This window comes from Aquarana catesbeiana, linkage group LG01 (assembly GCF_042186555.1).
Source record: "Aquarana catesbeiana isolate 2022-GZ linkage group LG01, ASM4218655v1, whole genome shotgun sequence".
Taxonomy (NCBI): domain Eukaryota; kingdom Metazoa; phylum Chordata; class Amphibia; order Anura; family Ranidae; genus Aquarana; species Aquarana catesbeiana.
In genome coordinates, this window is record NC_133324.1 from 602,532,686 (window position 1) to 602,554,713 (window position 22,028).

The 22,028-nt window shown below is 41.0% G+C and overlaps 1 protein-coding gene across 1 annotated transcript in view; it reads right to left on the reverse strand.

The window, feature by feature from the left end:
* Nucleotides 1–22,028, reverse strand: part of LONP1 (lon peptidase 1, mitochondrial) — a 42,202-nt gene that overhangs the window by 5,210 nt on the left and 14,964 nt on the right. Inside the window, exons 6-16 of the mRNA XM_073598900.1 lie at nt 17,551–17,680; nt 17,297–17,380; nt 16,541–16,761; nt 14,901–15,039; nt 12,428–12,606; nt 10,703–10,790; nt 6,031–6,153; nt 5,752–5,868; nt 4,908–5,048; nt 4,621–4,786; nt 1,508–1,716 (exon numbers count right to left, since the gene is read on the reverse strand). Of these exons, the coding sequence (XP_073455001.1) occupies nt 1,508–1,716; nt 4,621–4,786; nt 4,908–5,048; nt 5,752–5,868; nt 6,031–6,153; nt 10,703–10,790; nt 12,428–12,606; nt 14,901–15,039; nt 16,541–16,761; nt 17,297–17,380; nt 17,551–17,680 (1,597 nt within the window). The remainder of the gene's footprint in view (nt 1–1,507; nt 1,717–4,620; nt 4,787–4,907; nt 5,049–5,751; nt 5,869–6,030; nt 6,154–10,702; nt 10,791–12,427; nt 12,607–14,900; nt 15,040–16,540; nt 16,762–17,296; nt 17,381–17,550; nt 17,681–22,028) is intronic.

Here is a 22,028-nt window from a genome sequence, read left to right on the forward strand (position 1 = left end):
TATGGTGAGGGAGTGTTGGCATCCTAGGACAAAGTGTGGTAGTGGTAGAATCACCAGGTAAAAATAAAGGCAAAAAAATATGCATATGTACCACATACATTACATTTAATTTTTGTTTTTGGGATGAGATATGGTTTTAACCACTTGCTGTCCGATCCAAAGCAGATTTACAGCTATAGGGCGGCTTTACTGTGCAGCATTGCGTACATACATGCGATTCTGCACTTCCACCTGCGGAGGGCGCACGCATGGTGGCGGCAGCCCGCTGCTGTGATTATTTACAGCAGAAGCCGATCTGCGGGTGCCAGGCACCGGATGTTCTCCGGCACCTGCCAATCGTCGGTAAAACGCACAGAACTGAGAGCTATGTAAACAAGGCAGATCTCCTTTTGATGGGAGGGGAGAGAGAGAAAGGATGAATTTTGTGTTCCTGCAAAGCAGGGTATAAAATCCATCTCTTCCCATAGTAAAAGCACCTAACAGTACACAAAAACACTGGCTATGTACACAGTTAACCCTTTGATTGCCCTAGATGTTTAACCCCTTCCCAGCCAGTGTCATTAGTTCAGTGAGTGTATATTTTTAGCACCGATTACCGTATTAGTGTCACTGGTCCCCAAAAAAAGTGTCAGTGTCTGACTGTCCGCCGCAATATCGATGTCCCGCTATAAGTCACTGAGTGCTGCCATTACTAGTATAAAAGATAAAACAAAAAAATTCCATAAAGATATACCATAGTTTGTAGGCGCTACAACGTTCGCTTATACTAAACTTGTAGCAGAATACATCTTGGCCTAAATTCATGAAGAAATCTGATTTTAACATTTTTTTTTTATTGGATATGTTTTATAGCGGAATGTTTGTTTTTTTCAAATTTGTCTGTCTTTTTTTGTTTATACCGCAGAGGTGATCAAATACCACCAAAAGAAAGCTCTATTAGTGGGAAAAAAAAAATGACAAAATGTATTTGGGTACAATGTCACACGACCGCACAATTGTCAGTTATAACAACAGTGCCTTATTGCAAAAAATTGCCTGTCATGAAGGGGTAAATCTTCTGGAGGTCAAGTGGTTAATTATGCACATTGGTTTAACTTTTGATAGTAAAAATTGTGTTAGAATATAAAATCTCATGTAAAATGTTGGACAGAGAATAGGATTACCTTTTGAACTACTTTCCATAATTGGTCACGAGAAGATCTCATGCCAACAGAACATATACACAGTTTAGTGACCATACAGCTTAATGCACAGCTGCTAACAGGGATTATCACTGTGATTAGGGCCCCTTTACAACTCCATGCTCTCATTCCTGCTTTCTCTACTAAGGTCTGGAAAAGGCCAGACACCAATTACCAAATGGACACACATTGCCTCAGACCACAGGTTTGGCCGCAGGACTCCACTGTTAATTGTTACTAGAGTTTTTATTACTGCAACATCAAAATATGATTTAATAATGATAATTTTCACAGCTAATACATGCACTTTCAAAAGTAAATCTTACCTCTGGAACATGCAAATGAATGTGTGAGGTAACCAAAAAGTCATTATCTGGTTGTTTCTTCATCAGGAAGGCACGGGCAAATGTATATGCAATCTTGGCACTTTCCTTCATAACATCCCCAAGCTGTCCTGTTACTTCAAGGGAACCATCTTTTTTTTCTTTGTCCAATGGACGTCGAAGAGAAGTCTCAATAAACAATGTAGAACCACCTGAAATTAACATTGCGAACAGGGTTATCGTAAAAATAGTATAAAAACAAGCCCACACTTAGAGGTTGTAAACCTAAAAAAAAACAAAAACAAAAAAAAAAACAAAAAAAATAAACCACCACACAAGACAAAGGCATAATGAGCTAGTATGCTTAGCATACTAGCTCATTATGAAGCAGTTACCTTAGAACGATGCCCTGGATCGGTAATGGCAAACCGCTCACACGGCCAACATGTTTCCCAGAGTTACTTCCGGGTTTGCGGGCTCCGGTGCTGTGACTGGCCGGAGCCGTGATTACGTCACTCCCGCGCATGTGCGAGGGTGCCGCCGTTTATGGCACGGGCCCTGAAGAAACAGCACAAGCGGGCCCGTTCCTTCAGTGTGCATGCGTCGATGACGTCGGCGGCAAAGTATATAGTAAATATCTCCTAAACGGTGCAAGTTTAGGAGATATTTACAGTATCAACAGGTAAGCCCTATTATAGGCTTACCTGTAGGTACAATTGAAGAGGAAGACTATTTCCTCTTTAATATATGGCTTTAGTTTATAATTGAGAATTTACCAAGATAGGACAAATTCAGACCAAGCAGCCTGTTATTTCTGAAAAAAGGGGCTTTATATTTCGATTTCTATACCCAAAAAAAAAAAAAAAAAAAAAAAAAGCAGTAACGGGTCTTTGGTTACATGCAAATGGATGGAATTCGCAGAGCATGCTGTAGGAAAGCTCTCATATCTATAACAAGACCTTCATATTTCAACATTTTCTTTCTGTAATAGATCAAGAGATAAGTGACTGCTGTGGCTAAAAAGCAGATAATCCAGTTTGATGAAAGCTTTTTTTTTCTGCTGGTCCACTTTGTTTTCTTTAGGTCAATGACAGTTCCCAAGTTTTCTGTTGGTAGTGTATAGAATAGATCAATCAGTTTTCAATATTTTAAGTTTTGGTACCATTCAAGTAATTCCACTAAAGTGGATATAAACCCTCTCCTATACCCAGTGAAGTGAACAGCCTCAGATGATACACGGGGATGAAACAAATCTCCCTAAGTTTTACATGCATCTCTGCCGCCTTCAGCTTTCTATAGTCTTTAGAATTCTAACATTGTGTTAGAATTTTTTCTTCCTCATTCACAGTAGGAATGCAGTCTGGGCATAGACTGTGTGGGAGCCAGTTGGAAGAAAGGCACACACCCTCTCCCCTCTACAGCCAGAGGAAGGAAGGAATGTGCAGAGCTGTGCTGTGGCAAGACAAGCTCTCTGCTAATCTATTTATATCACCCACCCTGACACAAATATCAAGCTGGTTTTATCTCGGTTGTCGGAGAACTTGTCAGAAGTTATCATGCTGATAACAGAGGGACGGAAAAGCAGAAAAACGCGGGACTTAGCGCTTTGGAGAGAGTTAAGTAAATACTAAAGATATATGTGCCCAGTTCCAAATTTCATGAAGCGGGTTTTTATCCACTGGAACATGCTTTTTTTGGTAATTCTGTTACTAGCAGCACACCTTCATTAACATGACCTTCATAGTTCTATTAACCACTGCCCTCCCAAGGTACTTACCTGTATGTCCTTGGGTTTAAGTGGTTATACCGGGATGATGCCTGCACCTACAGGCATCATCCCAGTATCATTCTTTTCAGCCGGCGATTCCGTTTCAGGCAGAACTGACCGAGTTGCCAATTAGCCACTCGATCACTTATGCAGGTGGCAGAAGGGGGTACCACCCCCTCCCACTTCTGCCTCTCCTGGGTTCTCCGGTCCCATTGCGGAGGCCGGGAGCGATGACTGCCCTGTACAGAGAGAGGGGAACCAATGTCGTTCCCTTCTCTCTGTAACCCTGGAAACCGGAAGCGACAAATAGTTCATCACTTCCGGTTCCACCCCTTTGTTTACCTGGTCAACAGCGGCTGATGTTGTTCATCCCTTGTGATAGCAATAAAGTTAGAAGATTGTGTATAGAACAAAAGAAAAAATTTAAAAAATTAAAAAGCGCCCTCGTCCCATAGTGCTTATGCGCAAACGCATTTGTTACTCCCGCATGCATATGTAAACTGATCGCACCACACATGTGAGGTATTGTCAGAGTGAGAGGAATAATTCTAGCACCAGACCTCCTGTGCAACTCTAAACTGGTAACCTGTAAAAGACGTTTAAAGCATCGCCTATGGAGAATTTTCAGCACTGTAGTTTGCCCCCATTCTGCGGGCAGACGCAATTTTAAAGTGTGACATGTTAGGTATCCATTTACTCAGCGTAACATCATTGTAACATCATGGTTTTTTTTTTGGTTTTTTTTAATTCATGAAAGTTTTTTTTCCCTCAAAAATTGGAAGATGTCATGGAGAGCAGTGTGTGTGTGTGCGTGTGTGGTAAACGTGTTAACCAGCCCCCTCCCTTCCCTTAAATGGACATAGTGAGCGATCAGTACTAAATCGCTCCTAAATCGCTCCATTCAACATTAGAGCACAGTGAACAGTGTTTACTATGATTCTATTAGATTCTACTTCTACTCATTCGTATGCATTGCAGCTGAAGGCTGCAGAGAAAGGGACCGTCTTCAGTCCCTTTCCCGGTCTCAAAAAAATATATATAAATAAAAAAAAAAAAAAAAAAAAAAAAAAAAAGGGAAGGAGGAGACATCAGGGGTCTCATTGACTTTTGGTAACCACTAACACAGAGTACCCCACCCCAGCATACATGTACAAATGCTCACTACATTATCTTATTCCCCGAGGACAGTGCTACACAGTGACAGAAAGGTTTGAGCAGGTAAAACAATGTATGTCAAAGTTACTGCATGTGAAAACCTAAACACTTGCAGATTCACCACCCAATATTAAAAACCTGAATGGAACTATTAACACCACAAGTAGTACTGCAATGGCTTTTTGCTTCTCACCCATAGCAGTCCATGCTAGGCCCATCACAACCCCAGGGGGAGTGACCTCATACATTCTGTCTACAGTGAAGATCGGCTTTCCAACAAAATCCTGAAGGTTGGATGAGGTTACTTCCACAGACTGAGCCTCCCCATTTACAATCTTATAGGCAGCCTTCCGAAGAACCTAAGTAAATAAAGAAGAGCCAATTACAAGAACACTTATCTCCACTGCTCCTCTCTCAAGTTAGCTTTACTTAAACCGACATAGCCTAAATTTAAAAAAATTAAGTTAAAATATCACCCACCTTTTCTACTTGTTTCTGTAAATTCCGTACTCCACTCTCCCTGCAATACTGCCGGATCAATACATTAAGTGCGTCAGATGTGATTTTAGCTTTTCCTTCACCCAGCCCACACAAATTAAGTGCCTGTGGCACCAGATACCTCTGAAAACAAAAAAACAGTAGTTTTTGGTTATGCAGATGTGGTCTGATAATGTACCTAGGATTTATGAACTAATAAATCTATAGAGTCAGATGTAATATATATATATATATATATATATATATATATATACACATATACACACACACACACACACACACATATACATATACACACACATACACACCTCTGATGTTGGCCTGGTAGCAGTCTTGTCAAGGGTTTATACTGAGGCAGAGAAAACCTTTTCTTTTCTCAGATCCTAATAAGTGCTATTCTGGGTCCTGGAGCCCAGAGGAGGCTTTGTACAGCTTTGGGTGAAACAAAGCCTCCATTATTATGTCCCTATGTCCACATCTTACCTGGCAGACAAAACTCAATTGTCTGAGCTGTAAACAGGTCTTTGTATATGCGAGCCAACTAATGCTTAGGGTTCTCTCTCTGCTGTGGGAGCCTGCCAGTTAAAAGTTTGAATAATGAGAGAACACAAAAATGTAGTTGTGCTGCCTGTTTTGGGGAACCCAGTAGGAAACACCCTGTCAGTCAGGAAATGACCAGCGTTTAGCTAGTAGCTCAGACAAGCAGATTCTTTTTCTCGCTTTTTTGTTGGGATTTGCTTTAGAATTTCTGCATTTAAACTATTTGTCTTGTGTACACAGGCGCACACCCACAGTACATACAGATTAAATACAGGGGATAGCTTACCTCTGCTATGGCCAATTTCTCCTGGGCCACATATCCAGATATATTGATCATCTCCATACGGTCTCTCAGAGGCTCTGGAATAGTTTCTGTAACATTGGCTGTGCAGATGAAAAGGACCTGGGAAATGTTCATATAGAACTCAATATGAGAACATAACTTACTGCTTCCAATTCAAGTAAGACAAAAAGAGCATCAACACCCTAAATATGGAGATCTGATATAAAAACAGGATGGAGCTATACATTTATGTGCTTTCTAAAAAAACTGTAGTCAAGTTACCTTAGACAAGTCAACAGGAACATCCAAGTAGTGATCTAGAAAGTTTGCATTCTGCTCTGGATCCAAAAGTTCAAGGAGGGCAGAGGATGGATCACCTTGGTACCCACGGCCAAGTTTATCCACCTGTGGAAGAAATAAAACATAAGATTTTCTCTCAAGGAGATAAAGTAAGACTTTCACAGGATGAAAGAGCTGAAGTCTCACCAAATGCTCTCCCAAATATATAAAAAGAACAGTGTTTACAAGCATCATAAAAAAACGGGTCACAGAAAGCACAGTCTACAATGTTATTTTACCAGCCAAATGTCATGCTTTCCTGGTCGTCTCCAAGAAAACACACCTGAGATAAACAAGATGACCTTCATGAAGAGACAACAACCTATATACCCTTTCTCCAATGAAGTAACGGACTGCAAAGCATACCCATTTTGTAATTAAAAGGTGATGACACTTTCAGATCACAGTCCCATACTTTTGTAGTTGTGGAATGGCTTTTGGCCTCACCACCCCAAGATTTTCCAAGAGTTCTATTAGAGTGCAACTCCACTTTTGTTGAAAAAAAAAACCCAAAACATTTCCCTCTGGGTGATCTATGTACATTGCATAGATTATAACAACCTTTGTTGCCGATTCCTACCTTTTGTTATTCTGAAGAAATCCCTGTTTGTTCCTCTGTGCTGAGTGGGTCTAATGGGAGTGGTTTCATAATTATCAATCAGCTGTGCAGCTGCAGAGCACTAATGAGGAAATCTGCTGGGCCTGCATCCCTTTACACGTGTTGCTATTGGGAGCATCTCACCAAAAATGACATTTTTGCTGCAGGGGATGCCGGAAATCTGGCTTGTATCTTAGGCAGACTTCTGGGAAAATTGGTGAGCCAATCACACAAGCAGGAAATTATGTTTCTAGGGGCTGGTCAGTACACATTCTGTGTACAGAACTCCTCCAGGTAGCAATATTGCAATGCTTTTTCAGAAAATTACAGCGGCAGCAGATTGAAAAGGAAAGGTAATTTTTAATAACATTCAATTACAAAATGTCTTGTGTCGCAATTGTATACGCTATATTATTTTTTCTTTATTTGCCATTTTTTTTCCCCCAAGAAAGTGAAGTTACTCTTTAAATTTATTCTGAAAAATTTGGAGGCTTTAAAACAAATCCAAATGGATATAAAAACATAACTTGCAGTTACTTAAACATGCATTTTAACTGCAACTTGTGTAAGAGGCTCTTGATTTAAGCCTCGTGTGATGCCCTGTACGGCAGCAATCGGCCTGGTAGAGGAAGGGTGAACACTAGGATCCAGGCAGGTTCTGCTGCATGCACATGTACTGACCGAGAACATGCTGGCAGGTGTAGACAGCAAGCAGAGGAATGACCTCAGCAATATGCTGCTGCACCTTCATGTCAAACAGCAGGATGGGGAGTGCTTTCACCATGGGTTTCGGACTAGTCGGATCTGCTGCACTGGAGGTCAATGACATTTTAGGATATTACCCATCCCAAAAAAACACTAGAACAGAAGCTGTACTGAGCAAGTGGCATTTCAGTCTTTGGAACCAATTTTTTTGAAACTTTTTGTTTAAGGTTTCAGGCAACACAGATTCTGCTGTGGTGGTACCCTTTGTACAGAGACGGTACAGAAGTTGTTTGGTGCCTTTGACACTGTCTATGATAGTATGCAACAGTTGGAGGCAGAAAGGGTGGGAAAGGATAGGGGGACAAGTAGGAGGAAGCAGGATCAGGATAGCATTTACCAGGGGGAATCAGGCATTAGTAGGATAACTTTCTGGAGTACTCTGACACTTTTGGATTGTAAGCACAATGCTGTAGCACATTTGGAGAAGGAAAACATAGAAGCAATTTTATGTTTAACCATTTGCCATACGGGCTATTTCTGACACTGAAAATTACTGAGAACCCAAACATATTATATAGTTTTGGGTTTAAAATTTATTTTTTATTGCACTTTTTTTTGTACTAACTTTATTGCCATCACAAGGGATAAACAACATACCTTGTGACAGCATGGGCCATGGTAGGTCCTCTTTATGGAGAGATTAGGGGTCTATTAGCAGCTGATCAGACACAGATCAGTTTGATCGGCTGCTCTCCTGGCCACTGGTGGCCAGGTTATCAAAGGGGCGGAGCCGGAAGTGCGACTCCCTTCCGCCACCCGCAGAAGTGATCAAGTGGCCAATTAGCCACTCAGATCACTTTTTCATTAAACGGAATCGCCGGCTGAAAAGAATGATACCGGGATGAGGCCTGTAGGTGCGGGCCTTGTCCCAATATAACCACTGAATCCCAAGGACGTCCATGTACGTACCTTGGGCGGCAAGTGGTTAATCTGTATTTATTAAATGTTATTGCACATACAAACAGTACAAAATAGAATATTTATACAGGAAATGCTGCACTATCTGGATGTTAGCATGAGTGCCTTGATGCAATGACACTAAATAAAAAATGTGTTGACATACAAAGTCTTTTTACCTTAGAGTGTGTGATCACAACATCACAAACCTTATAATCCACATATGTGTTGGAATGTATAAAGTGCCTCAGTGCTGGTAAAATAAATATATAAAGTGTTTTCGTGCAAACCCCAAAGAAGTCATGCAAAATAAAATCAAAAACTTCATGTATCAAATATAGTGATCCAAATACATGCAAAAAAAGTGCACGATCAAAAGTGCTGAGTGCACACACAATAAAAGTCAAAATTTCAAATAAAAATAGTAACATCGTTAAATATTGAAGTCCATTCAAAAATTATTCACAGCTTGTACTGGTGATAAAACTCATGTTCACTCAAGTGCTCCCCCCTTATGCGTGTATGCTCACCTTAGAGCGTGTGACCTCACAATTAAGTTCAGTCAAATTACACTTTAAATATATATACATTTTTTGCATGTATTTGGATCACTATATTTGACACATGAAGTTTTTGATTTTATTTTGTATACCAGAGGGGAGGGTTTACGCCAGTTTCTGGATAGAACAGTAAGTGCTGCGGTTAAAAAAAAATGGCAGAGTAAGCCTTTCTTATTTTGCTTATAGGACCCGGGCATCAAGGATAACAGTGTAGTCAGAGCATCATTAGGAATCCAATCTCTGACCAGTTTATGGTACAGTTATGGTACATTTGAACGATTTTATCCCAGAATGGGTGATTAATGGGCAGATCCCCCATATATGTATCATAGTACCTGCATTCATGCACCTCCAGCAGACGTTTGATATAGAGAAATCAATTTTATGCAGGACATAAGGGCATCAATACCATCTGGATAAAATATTGTAATTACGCTCCTGAGCTCTGGTAGATATGGAAGCTTTGTGAGTAAAACACTAGTATTTTATCCCAGTCTGTCATATTCAGTAAGAGCAAGGTCCCCTTGCCACTTAGAGAAAAAGCGTGGGTTTGATGGATGTGCGTTTGTATACTGAGTACAGGTGTTTCAGATTGGAGAAGTAAGGATTCAATGTCCGTATGACGGAAAAGGGCATAGTTCGAAAATAATGATGGAGCTGCGAGTATTCAAGCCAAACAGTCGTAGGATTATGACAATTTGGCAGGAGGCTGGAAAGAGAACAGAGAGAGGAAGGGAGAGAGGGAGAGAGAGGAAGGGAGAGAGAGGAAGGGAGAGAGGGAGAGAGAGGAAGGGAGAGAGGGAGAGAGAGGAAGGGAGAGAGGGAGAGAGAGGAAGGGAGAGAGGGAGAGAGAGAGAGAGAGAGAGAGAGAGAGAGAGAGAGAGAGAGAGAGAGAGAGAGAGAGAGAGAGAGAGAGAGAGAGAGAGAGAGAAGTCTTGGCCCATGATAGGAAGTGGGAGCCTTGCAGAGTCGGGGGAAATGCAAGGTCACCAAACAAAGATATTAGAGGACTAGGCCTAGTAGACAGACACCCCTTATGTAGGCAATAGTCCCAGACATGTAGTGTATACGAGACCAAAAGTGGCAAGGATTTTGTGGGATATATCTGTGCTTGGGGGGGTCCATGGTAGAGGTAGTTTATTTAATCCAAGGTTTTTTATGTTGCCATATGAAATTAGGAAGGATGGTGTTGATGCTACGGAGCAAGCCGGGTGGATGTGGGACTGGAGAAACTATTTTAATACATGCCCAACATTTAGGAAATGTGGGCAATAACCCCAGAGGTGTACTGTGTTTCTTAAAACAGATGTAAACGTGTTTGTGGGAGTGAGCTTTTGCCATAACCTACAAGTATGCACAGTATACTTGCAAAAGGTGGCACCGAGCTACCCCTCTTTCTGTGCTGTCCTTCGATGACTGATCCAATATCCTGTCACTGCTGCATTCCTTGCTACTACCACCTCTGTAACCAATGCTTCTGGGTCCTGCGGTGATCCTCTATCATTGGTCAGCCAATGATGATCTAACTCCTCTAAGCCTAAAATAGAGCCAAACTGTACACTGCATGGGAAACAGCTTTTGGCAAAAGAGACTTCAGGTCTCTTCTGCTAGATAACTCTTCCTCCTGGTGACTTTTTGTTAAAAAAAAAAAAAAAAAAGTTTAATTTCTCTTTAACAAACAGCAAGGGAAAAGTCCAATATAAAACAATAGATCTGAAGATTCACAAATGCATACCAACAAAGTTTACCCCTGCATTAAAATCAGGCATACGGTATTCATTTTTTTTGAGCTTACCTCATCAATAAGAATAAGAGGATTTTCAGTCTTTGTCTTTTTCAGGCACTGTATGCTTTTCCCTGGCATAGCCCCAACATAAGTTCTCCTGTGAGAGGGCATAAAAGTATGTTAATTGAATCTGCTTCTAAGTCCTTGTACAAAATATGGCAGGTTTCCCTTAAAAAATAAGTTCACCCTAAAAAAAAAAAAAAAAAAAAAAAAAAGGAAGAAGAGGCAGTGTATTTACCAATTTTTATTTTGTAGGAGCCTGTAAAGCATTAGACCAGCGATCAGCAGAACATGGGTTCCATGCAGACTGTCAGTGTAAGCGGTCTGCCTGTACATCGTACAGGCAGACAGTTTCACACTGGCAGGAAGAATCTATGAACAACCAGAGCTCTCAACAGCACAGTGGTAGTTTGTTGAGAACTCCCCAAAGGCTGTAGATACTTGTAGTTCATTAATTTACAGAACTCTGTGAATGAATGACGCTGCTGTGTGACTGGAGCCCCGCATGGCCACGCTTTATTCAAAAAGTGACAGCTGGTACGGGGAACTTCTCCCCGTACTGCTGTCACAGGGAGAGAGGGGATCAGGGATCAGATGAAGTAGTGGGAACATGTTACATGCTCCACTCTAAAAACAAGTGCAACAAATAACATGTTCCCAAAGATGAACTTATCCTTTAAAACAAACATTTATAAGTTCTTTGTATACGTTATAACTTAATTTAGACTTTTTAATAACAATATGAAAAAAAGGCTGGTGTCTACTGAAAAAAAAAAATCATGCACAGGCTAGCCACTTCACTTTTCTATAACCTGATAAATGTGGCATCATTTGGATTTGTTAAGCAAAGTGGTGCATACAGAAAAAAAATGGTGTGAAGTGAGGGCCCAGATTTCAGCTTACTTGAGTCAGGGCTATTGCATTTTGCAGAATGATATATATATATATATATATATATATATATATATATATATATATATATATATATATATATATATATATATATATATATATATATATATATATATATACACACACCGAGTTGACTGAACTCCTGCACACACATGAAAGTGACATCATCTTGGCCCGGCCAATGACATCGGCCAGCAATTGATACCCGGAAGCTGTCCGCCCGAAGATGTCAATGGCCGGCAGGGTGCTCCGGCACGCTGCATCACTGGAGCCAAGGTGAGTATGGTTCCACTTTAAAGTCCAACTCCATGAAATGTAAAATAAAATCCACCCCCACTGCAAGTGTTAACTGCTTGTTTAGTCTAAGCATAGAAGACTAAGGGATAAATGCTTACCTTACTCCTTTTGCTCCAGCAGGCTCCCTTCAGTGCTGTGACTGGTCCCCTGCAGCTGATCTGTAACTGACTCTGATCACACTTCAGTCTCCTCAGCGTAACATAGAGGGTTAAAGTCCCTGATTTGCTCATGATGACCCCAAGAATTCATTTAAAAAAATTGAGCTTTGGAAGCAGGAGGAAAGCACCAGAGCTGGCTGGAGCAGGGTGTATGGTAAGGGATGTCTTCATCTCTCCCCCACACACACAATGAGCATTTAACCCTTGCAGCGTAGGGTGTATTTTATTAATTTTCCTGGAGGGTTTAATGTTTGCTACAATTGCACCAGCTGCATAAAGGCGGTTTTTACATTATAGTACAGAAATAATTTTAATATTATATTTTATGCACTTAAGAAATTCCTTGAGACATACAACAATCTCTTACCTATGACCCTTAATCTCAGCTACGTCAGTCATTCCTCCAACGCTAAAGCGAAAGTACTCCCTGTTCAATGCACGTGCAATGGAACGGGCAATGCTAGTTTTACCCACTCCAGGTGGCCCATAAAAACAAAGAATCTTCCCCTGGGTGCTTCCACGTAATTGACTTACTGCTATAAACTCCTGTAAAAATATTAAAACAGAAAAATGATCACATCGTAGCTACTTATTAAAATGAATGATTGTGTTCCAACTAACCATCTTACCCTCGACTTAAAGCAGACTTATGCCCTGTACACACGGTCGGATTTTCCGACGGAAAAGGTGTGATAGGACCTTGTTGTCGGAAATTCCGACCGTATGTAGGCTCCATCACGCATTTTCCATCGGAATTTCCGACACACAAAAGTTTGAGAGCTTTCTATAAAATTTTCCGACAACAAAATCCACTGTTGGAAATTCCGATCGTGTGTACACAAATCCGACACACAAAGTGCCACGCATGCTCAGAATAAATTAAGAGACGAAAGCTATTGGCTACTGCCCCGTTTATAGTCCCGACATACGTGTTTTACGTCACTGCGTTTAGAACTATCGGATTTTCCGACAACTTTGTGTGACCGTGTGTATGCAAGACAAGTTTGAGCCAACATCCGTCGGAAAAAATTCTAGGATTTTGTTGTCGGAATGTCCGATCAATGTCCGACCGTGTTTACAGGGCATTAAAGTGACTTTAGGTCCTTTAGTCCCCTATGACGCTGCAACTAAAAAAAATGTAGTCTGATTGGCCACTGCCTCTTCACTACTTACAAACAGTGCTGCCCAGAAGAGGAAAAGGGATTTTTTTTTTTGGGGGAATGGGGGTGGGAGGAAATTTGTCTGTCACACAGACACAAATTGTTAATGGAAATAGAAAGGGGGCCACCGGACACAGCTTAACCACTTGCCAACTAGCGACGTACCCGCGGTTTGTCGGCGTTGCATGGCTGTGCACATTTTATAGCGCGATAGGTTTGGTATCTATTTACTCGGCATAACCTCATCTTTTCTATTTTACCAAAAAAATGGGGGTATTTTGCGTTAAAAATAAACAATACGGTACTTTTTCCAAAAACTTTGCATTTGAAAAACCACTGTGCAAATAACGTGGGACATGAAAAAAAAATTGCAAAACCCACCAATTTATTCATTAGGACCTCTGCTTTAAAAAATATATAATATTTGGGGGTTCTAAGAAATTTTCTAGCAAAAAATACTGATTGTTACATGTAAATTAACCACTTTACCTCCGGAAAATATTTACACCCCCTTCATGACCAGGCCATTTTTTGCGATATGGCACTGCGTTACTTTAACGGACAATTACGTGGTCATGCACGCTGTACCCGAATAAAAGTTAAATCATTTTTTTCCCACAAATAGAACTTTCTTTTGGTGGTATTTGATCACCTCTAGGTTTATTTTTTGTGCTATAAACAAAAAAAGACAATTTTGAAAAAAACAAAACAATACTTTCTGAAAAAGAAATATCGAATTTCTTCAGAAATGTAGGCCAATATGTATTCTGCTACATATTTTTTGTAAAAAAAAATCCCAATAAGCGTATATTGATTGAATTACGCAAAAGTAATAGCGTCTACAAACTATGGTATATTTTTGTTTTATACTAGCAATGGCAGCAATTAGTGACTTATAGCAGGACTGTGATATTGCGGTGGACATTCTGACACTGTATTAGTGTTACTGGTTCCCAAAAAGTTTCAATGCTGAAAATATGCACTGTCACTGTACTAATGACACTGGATGGGAAGGGGTTAAAATCAGAGGCCATCAAAGGGTTAACCAGATGTCTAACCAGTGTGGGGTGCTTTTACCAAGGGAAGAGATGGAATTTATTCCCAGCTTTGCAAGGACACAAACTCCATCCCTTCCCCCGTCAGAACAGAGATCTACCTTGTTTACATAGGCAGATCACAGTTCTGTGTCCCTGCCTGACAACCGGCAGGTGCCAGTGGATATCGAGTACCCGGCACCCGCCAATGGGCTTCCGCTGTGTGTAATCCCAGCAGAAGCAAGCCACCAGTGGCACACATGTGAGCCCCCTACTCAGACGTGTCAGATCACGTGTGTATATATCTCTCTGGCACACAGCTGCCACCCTGTAAGCAGTAAAACTGCTATAAGGCGGATGGCAAGCGGTTAAAAGGGGCTTTTTGACAAAGATAGAAACATTTTTGTTCCTTGCATATTAGCAAACCTTTTTTTTATTTTGTTAATAACTGCTTACATTATACCCCATCATAAAAAAATTATAAAGAAGCTGTAGCAAAATGAAGGTTTTTACTTCCCAAGATCTATAGTCCACATACATCTCAGATCACTCATTGCCAGCTGAAAATTTTGACATCAGGATCATGGCTCTACGTCATAAGGTCTGTAAGTGGTTAAATATAAGGCTATATCCCTAACATACTCACAAGTATTCTCTTTTTGACATCTTCCATTCCATAGTGATCTTCCTCCAAAACTTCCTCTGCTCTACGCAAATCCAGGTTCTCCTGACTGTACTTTCCCCAAGGAATGGAAGTTAGCCAGTCAAGGTAGTTTCTTGTGACACTGAATTTGTGAATAAATACAATATTAGATAACGTATTAGGTCATCAAAGCATTGTAAACACAGATAATTGCTAAAGCAAATAAATGCAGGAAAAGTGCACCAAAACATTTATAAAACCAAAATCAGTCTTTAACCAGTTCCCGACCGGCGCACGCCGATGTATGTCGGCAGAATGGCACAGCTGGGCAAATGGGTCGACCTGCAAGTCCCTTTGAATTTGCCATCGCGCGTGTGCGCCGCCCGGGAGCTCCGTGAGTAGGATCGCGGTTCCCGTGGACTCGAAGTCCACGGGGATACCCGCGATCGTCTCACAGAGAGGAAGAACGGGGAGATGCTAATATAAACAAGCATCTCCCTGTTCTACCTAGTGACAGTGACACTGATCATAGCGCCCTGTGATCGGGAGCTATGATCAGTGATGTGTCACAGCTAGCCCACCCCCCCTACAGTTAGAACACATCCCTAGGACACACTTAACCCCTACAGCACCACCTAGTGTTAACCCCTTCACTGCCAGTCATATTTACACAGTAATCAATGCAATTTTAATCGCACTGATCACTGTATAAATGTGAATGGTCCCAAAATCGCGCCAAAATTGTCTGACGTGTCCGCCATAATGTCGCAGTCACGATAAAAATCGCCGCCATTACTACTAAAAAAAAAAATATTAATAAAAATGCCATAAAACTATCCCCTATTTTGTAGACGCAAACCAATCAATAAAAGCTTATTGCGATTTTTTTTAACCAAAAATATGTAGAAGAATACATATAGGCCTAAAATTGAGGAAAAAAAATTATTTTTTTTTTAATATATTTTTGGGGGATATTTTATTATAGCAAAAAGCAAAATGCGTTTTTTTCCAAAATTGTCGCTCTTATTTTTGTTTATAGCGCAAAAAAAAAAAAAAAAAAAAAAAAAAAAAAAAAAACGCAGAGTTGATCAAATACCACCAAAAGAAAGCTCTATTTGTGGGAAAAAAAAGACGTCAATTTCATTTGGGAGCCAGGTCGCACAACCGCGCAATTGTCGGTTAAAGCAACGCAGTGCCGAATCGCAAAAAGTGCTCTGGTCTTTGGCCAGCAAAATAGTCAAGGGGCTTAAGTGGCTAGACTAGACACTACTAAAATTATACGGAAGAACCCAACATTCTAATTAGTACAAAGGAAAATTTGATGTTGCTCAGAATTAATCGAGTGTCTGCTTTTAGTTTTATCTGCACTGAAAAAATTATAGCTAAACCCTGATCATTTCTCATGGACAACACATTCAATTTCCCTTCCTTCAAATTTTAGCAAAAAAAAAAAAATGTTAAAAGATCACCAATATTTAACCAGTTGTGTATCTTTGGCATACCGCACACACTCTGAAAAATTTACTTTAGGTGTGTGGAGTGCAACTGGTGGCGAATAACTCTTAAGGCCTGGCAAGTAGCTCAGGAGTTTAAATTTTGAGCCTCGGTCTATCCTGAAGTAGGAGACAATATCTGTTTCTCACTTGAATTCAGAGGAATGGTTGTCAAGTAGTCCCAATTTGCTAAGCTCTTCATCAATGACCTCCATGACATGTTTAGGAACTGTGAGGTCTTTTAAACGCTCTCTAAACTTTTCCTCAATAGCATCCTTGTCTTCTTTTTCCAGGCCAAGCTCTTTCTTGATAATCTTTAGCTGTTCTTGTAGGAGATACTTTCTATGCGTTTGTTTGATCTTCTCTTCAACCTACAAGGCACCAGAAACAACAATATTGTCACAAGACTGGACTAACATTTCTCCTAAACCAAAAAGAGTGTATGTCCCCTGTGCTGATTTTTCATGTTTGTCATTTAGGATAAACTCAGACATTAATGTACAACAACAGACATTTAGGAAGTTGCAAGACCAAGCTTGGTGTTAGGAGAATTCAAGCTTGCTTATACTTTTAGCTGCCCTTTGTGTCTGCTTTGATTATGGTTTTTTATACATATCCTAATTTTTTCATATGTTCAAAATGAACTGGCATTATTTTAATGCATACAGTATTTCATATTCAACAATGTGAGCAGTTTTTTTAAATTACAAAATATTTGGTATTGCAATATAGCACTGTAATATAACAGGTTACTTGTTGTACCACATTGACCCATTCCGGATGGATAATCTATGCCACATATGGCCTTTGAAGTAACATTTTACATTTAGATATAAATATCGGAGGAGACACATTAAGGTCTTGCTGGCCATGCAATCACTAAAAGTATTTTTTTTCTTTAATTACCTCTCGGCCCAGACGCTGTTGTAGCTTGCTTAGTTCAAATTCTTTCTTTAACAATGAAAGAGATTTGTACAGGCGTTTTGGGATCTGTAGAAGAAAAAAAGCCCACAAACTTTAAGGATTGCTTATGTGATAAAAATACCCGAACAAGTGTCATGCAAAGACTAAAACATCACTTAATTTTTGTTTACCAATATAAAAATGCTTTTAATTGATCACTGTGTGCATTTAATCAAGGTTTCATCACCTCTACTTACATTGGTTTCTTCTAACACATCCTGCAGTTCATGGGAATCGGCCCCAGTCAGTGCGGCACCCATGTCACTTAGGTAAATAGGGTTGTCCACCACTCTCTGTCCAGCTTGCATCATCTGCATTACAGATTCCCTTACATAGATAACAGGAAAGAAAACAGCAAATTTCAAGAATGCATATCATGACCATATCTTTTACTGTAAAAGTACAACACATACAATGCTCTAAGCTGCTGCCCATGTACATGGATTAGCTGTAGCAGGATTGTGCTTCACTCAGCTGAACTATGCAAGATTGAAAGCCAAGATCACGGACTGAACTCAGCAATTAAAACTAGTAACAACCCATCTACGAGAGAGAGAGAGAGAGAGAGAGAGAGAGAGAGAGAGAGAGAGAGAGAGAGAGAGAGAGAGAGAGAGAGAGAGAGAGAGAGAGAGAGAGAGAGAGAGAGAGAGAGAGAGAGAGAGAGAGAGAGAGAGAGAGAGAGAGAGAGAGAGAGAGAGAGAGAGAGAGAGAGAGAGAGAGAGAGAGAGAGAGAGAGAGAGAGAGAGAGAGAGAGAGAGATGCACAGTACTACCACTTCCTCCTTCAAAGCAAAATAATTGCACATTTTACCTGACAAAAACAAGAATTTTTGGGCAATAATCTAAGAAAGATCATTTAGCATGTGTTTAATATTTAGAGTCTGTAGAAACCTTAAAGAAGGAATATCACTACTTTTTTTTTTACATTTAGTTCCTGATATGACAATGTACATATAGTACTGTGTCCCATCTTCCAAGGTGCCCCAAAACACTAGCAGATGTTAGATCTGCCTGGGCCCACAGATGGGCAAGCGAATCCTGGAAAACATGGCGTGGCGGGTGCCAGTACCGGGTGTGTGTCAGTTTCATACACAATCCCAGTGGCTACAACCCCCCCCCCCCCCCCCCCATACATTCAACATTAAAGTGGAACCTTAGTCAGAAAATTAAGTCCTGCTAGATCACTTCAGACTGGCCAATTTTGCAGGTAAAGCTATGTAAAACATTAAAAATAGAGTACCTATACTGTTTAATACACTGCTTCTGTTTAACCAGTTGCCACCTGCTCCACCGTCAAATGACGGAGGGGCAGAGTGGCTCACTTTCTGACTGGATGTCATAGGACGTCTGGCTCACATTCTGGCTGGACGTCATATGACATCGCCCATTCAAACACGGCATGCGTGTGATCCGGTGACAGAGATAGTGAGATGTAAAAAATGAATTGTCTCGCGACTAACTTCATAATTGAGATGAATGCCTCTATTGTTGCCATTGAGGGTATACATAAAATCAGAAAGGTCTGATTCGTCCCCATCCCATAGGAGGACGTCATCAATATAGCGGGCCCACAAGACCGCTTGTGGTCCTGGCTGGGCATAGACGACGTTCTCCTCCCACTGGGCCATGAAGAGGTTTGCCAAACTGGGGGCTTATTTGGCCCCCATGGCGAAACCCCTACCCTGGCGGAAAAAATGGCCATCGAACCAAAAAAGTTATGAGAGGTAGCATATTCCAACAACTCCATAATGAAGGCAATCTGTATTAAAGGCAAGTTGGAATCACTGTATACAATGCAGTAACCAACCACATCCCCTCATGAGGTTTAAGTTCTGATAGCATATTAATAACCTGTCTCGTATCCTTGATATAAGATGGCATCATACGCAATAGAGGCTGCAAAGAGAAGTGACAGAGTCGATGCAACTATTGGACGCCCCGGGGGGCAAGGTCAGACTCTTGTGCACCTTAGACAGATAATATATGATGGGAATCCTTGGTGCCTTAGGCACCAAAAACACCTTCTCTTCTTTTTATTAAGAATATTTAAATCAAAGCCCTTGTTCAGAATTTTCTCCAGAATTCCCTTGTATTTGTCATTAGGATTAGAAGGTAAGGGGGTATAAGTGTCAACATCCCCAACTATCCTATGCATTTCTTGCATATAATCCTTTCTGTCCAAAATAACAATCCCCCCACCCTTATCTGCAGGACGAATGACAAGGTTCCTGTTTGTACATAAAGAATCCATACCCAGTTCCAAATCCTTTTTTATTCTAACAGACTTGATTTTCACATTCTCTAAGTCTTTCAACGCCAAATCATTGAAAACCTTCAAAACTGGAGGAAGGGTACCAGGGGGATTGAACAGTGAGGCACTGGCTGGACCAGAATGCAAAAAAGCAGTAGTGAAAGCTCTATTAGGATAAATGGGATTGGATACCAAATATCTTTGAACATTAAGTTTACGGACATATCTATGAATGTCCATATACGTATGGAATTTATTCAGTTTTTGGGGTGGAGCGATCTTGAGGCCTCTATCCAATACTCTAATTTCCGCATCCGTAAGATCTTGGGAGCTCAAGTTAGAAATGCCATTCCCCTTTATGTCCTTTTTCGTTTGGGACTGAGCACATCTCCCCCCCCCCCCCCCCTCTAGTTCCTCTCTTAGTTCTATCACCCTTTTGACTCCTTGGTTGGGCTTGGGAAAACCCCAAGTCTGTTGATCATAACTTGCTGGGTGAGTAGTAACTCGATAGTCACCACAGCCGGAGGCATAGAAGCCATTCTGTTGGCTTCCATTGTCTCTAGCATCAGCTCCAAATAGATTTTTTGTCCAGTACCAGCGTTGCCGCCAGCAATAGGCCCCGAGAACAAATTCCCAGGTCCAGTACCAGCGCTGCCGCCAGCGATAGGCCCCGGGAACAAATGCCCAGGCCCCGTACCAGCGCTGCAGTATCACGCCCAAGTACCAGCACAGGAACTTCAAATCCCCCCCAACTACCAGCACTGGAGTGTCACGTCCCCCAAGAGCCAGGGCCGCTACATACCTCCAAGATGGTCTTGCCAACCCAACATGGCTGCCTTCCGACTAGGAGTCAGCAAGTATTCCCTCTTTCACCGCACAGCCAGGTGTGCAGGCCAATACCCAAAATTTCTCAGAAATTGATTGCTTTTATCTATTTTTGCCCGACACTTTGCTGCAATTTATCTTGGACCAGACCAATCTATATGCCCAGCAGCATATGGCAAATAATCCCCAATCATCATCTGCCCCTCTGTTTGAGTGGAGAAATTTGACATTGGAGGAGTTCAAATTGTTTATGGGCCTCACCATAAACATAGGGCTTACAAAACCAACCCCATCCACCACATGCCCATTTATTCTGCCGTAATGTCCAGGTCCTGATATGAAATAACAATGTGCTTCCTTCATTTCAGTGACAACACCCAGTGCCCTCCCGAATATCATCCAAATTATGATAAATATATGTGTGGATGAGTCCCTGGTACCCTGTTCAGGCCAGCTGGAAATAAAACAATATAATCCTAGCAAAAGGGCCAGATACGGAGTAACATTTTACAAGCTTTGTGAGAGAGTCACAGTACCTGGTCTATATGGGCACAACTGGAAAAATTGTATGGGACCTGGCATACCCACTGCTAAACAAAGGTTATCACATATACCTGGATAACTATTACACCAGCTTGCCCTTTTTCAAACACCTATACTGTTCTAAAACCCTGGCCTGGGGAACCTCCAGAAAGAACAGGAAGGGCTTCCCACAATCTCTAGTGAAAAACTGCAAAGGGGAGAAAAAGCAATAAAATGCTGGCCTTGAGCTGGAATGATAGCAGAAATGTGTATATGATGTCCACCAGCCACAATGACACTACAGTTGAGGTTTAAAGACGACAAGGTCCCATTGAAAAGCCAACATGTGAACATGTGTCTGGTGTCATTTGGGGGGGGGGGGGTTGGCTTTCAATGACCACAGAGGCAGCATGTTTATGAAGGGCTGGAGAGCGGTACAATAAATAGAGTGTCTGCAGGTAACCAGGTACCAGGACCAATATTATGGCTGTCTATGACTGTCTCTGCCTGGACGATTGCTATGGACAAATGCTTTGGCTGTGCTGACAATATCCTTGTACTGACGATAGACAATATTCCTGCCTGCAGCATGGATAATTACTATTGCTGCCGCACTGATTTCAAAAAGTAGTTTTTGTACTACTTTTTGTGATTTCAGAGTGCGATTTCCATTCACATCTGTGCAGAAACCTGCACAGATGTCTCTGAAATCGCTGCCGGAATCGGGACTGATGCACGGGAATGAAGTGGTGCGAGTTCAGCTGAACTCGCACCATTTCAATCCTGCACTCAGTGTGAACCTAGGCAAAGACCAAATAATATACCTGGATTTGGGTTATTTTTTTACCAAAGATATGTAGCAGTATAAATTTTGGCCAGAATTTATAAAGAAAAATTACAAATTTGCTAAATTTTATGACAGAAACAAAGAAAAATGCATTTTTTCCCAAGATTCCCAGTCTTTTTTTATTTATTGCACCAAAAGAAAGCTCTATTTGTGTGAAAGAAATGACACGACACATTTGTTTGGGTACAGTGTAGCATGACTGAGTAATTTTCGTTCAAAGTGTGAGAGCAC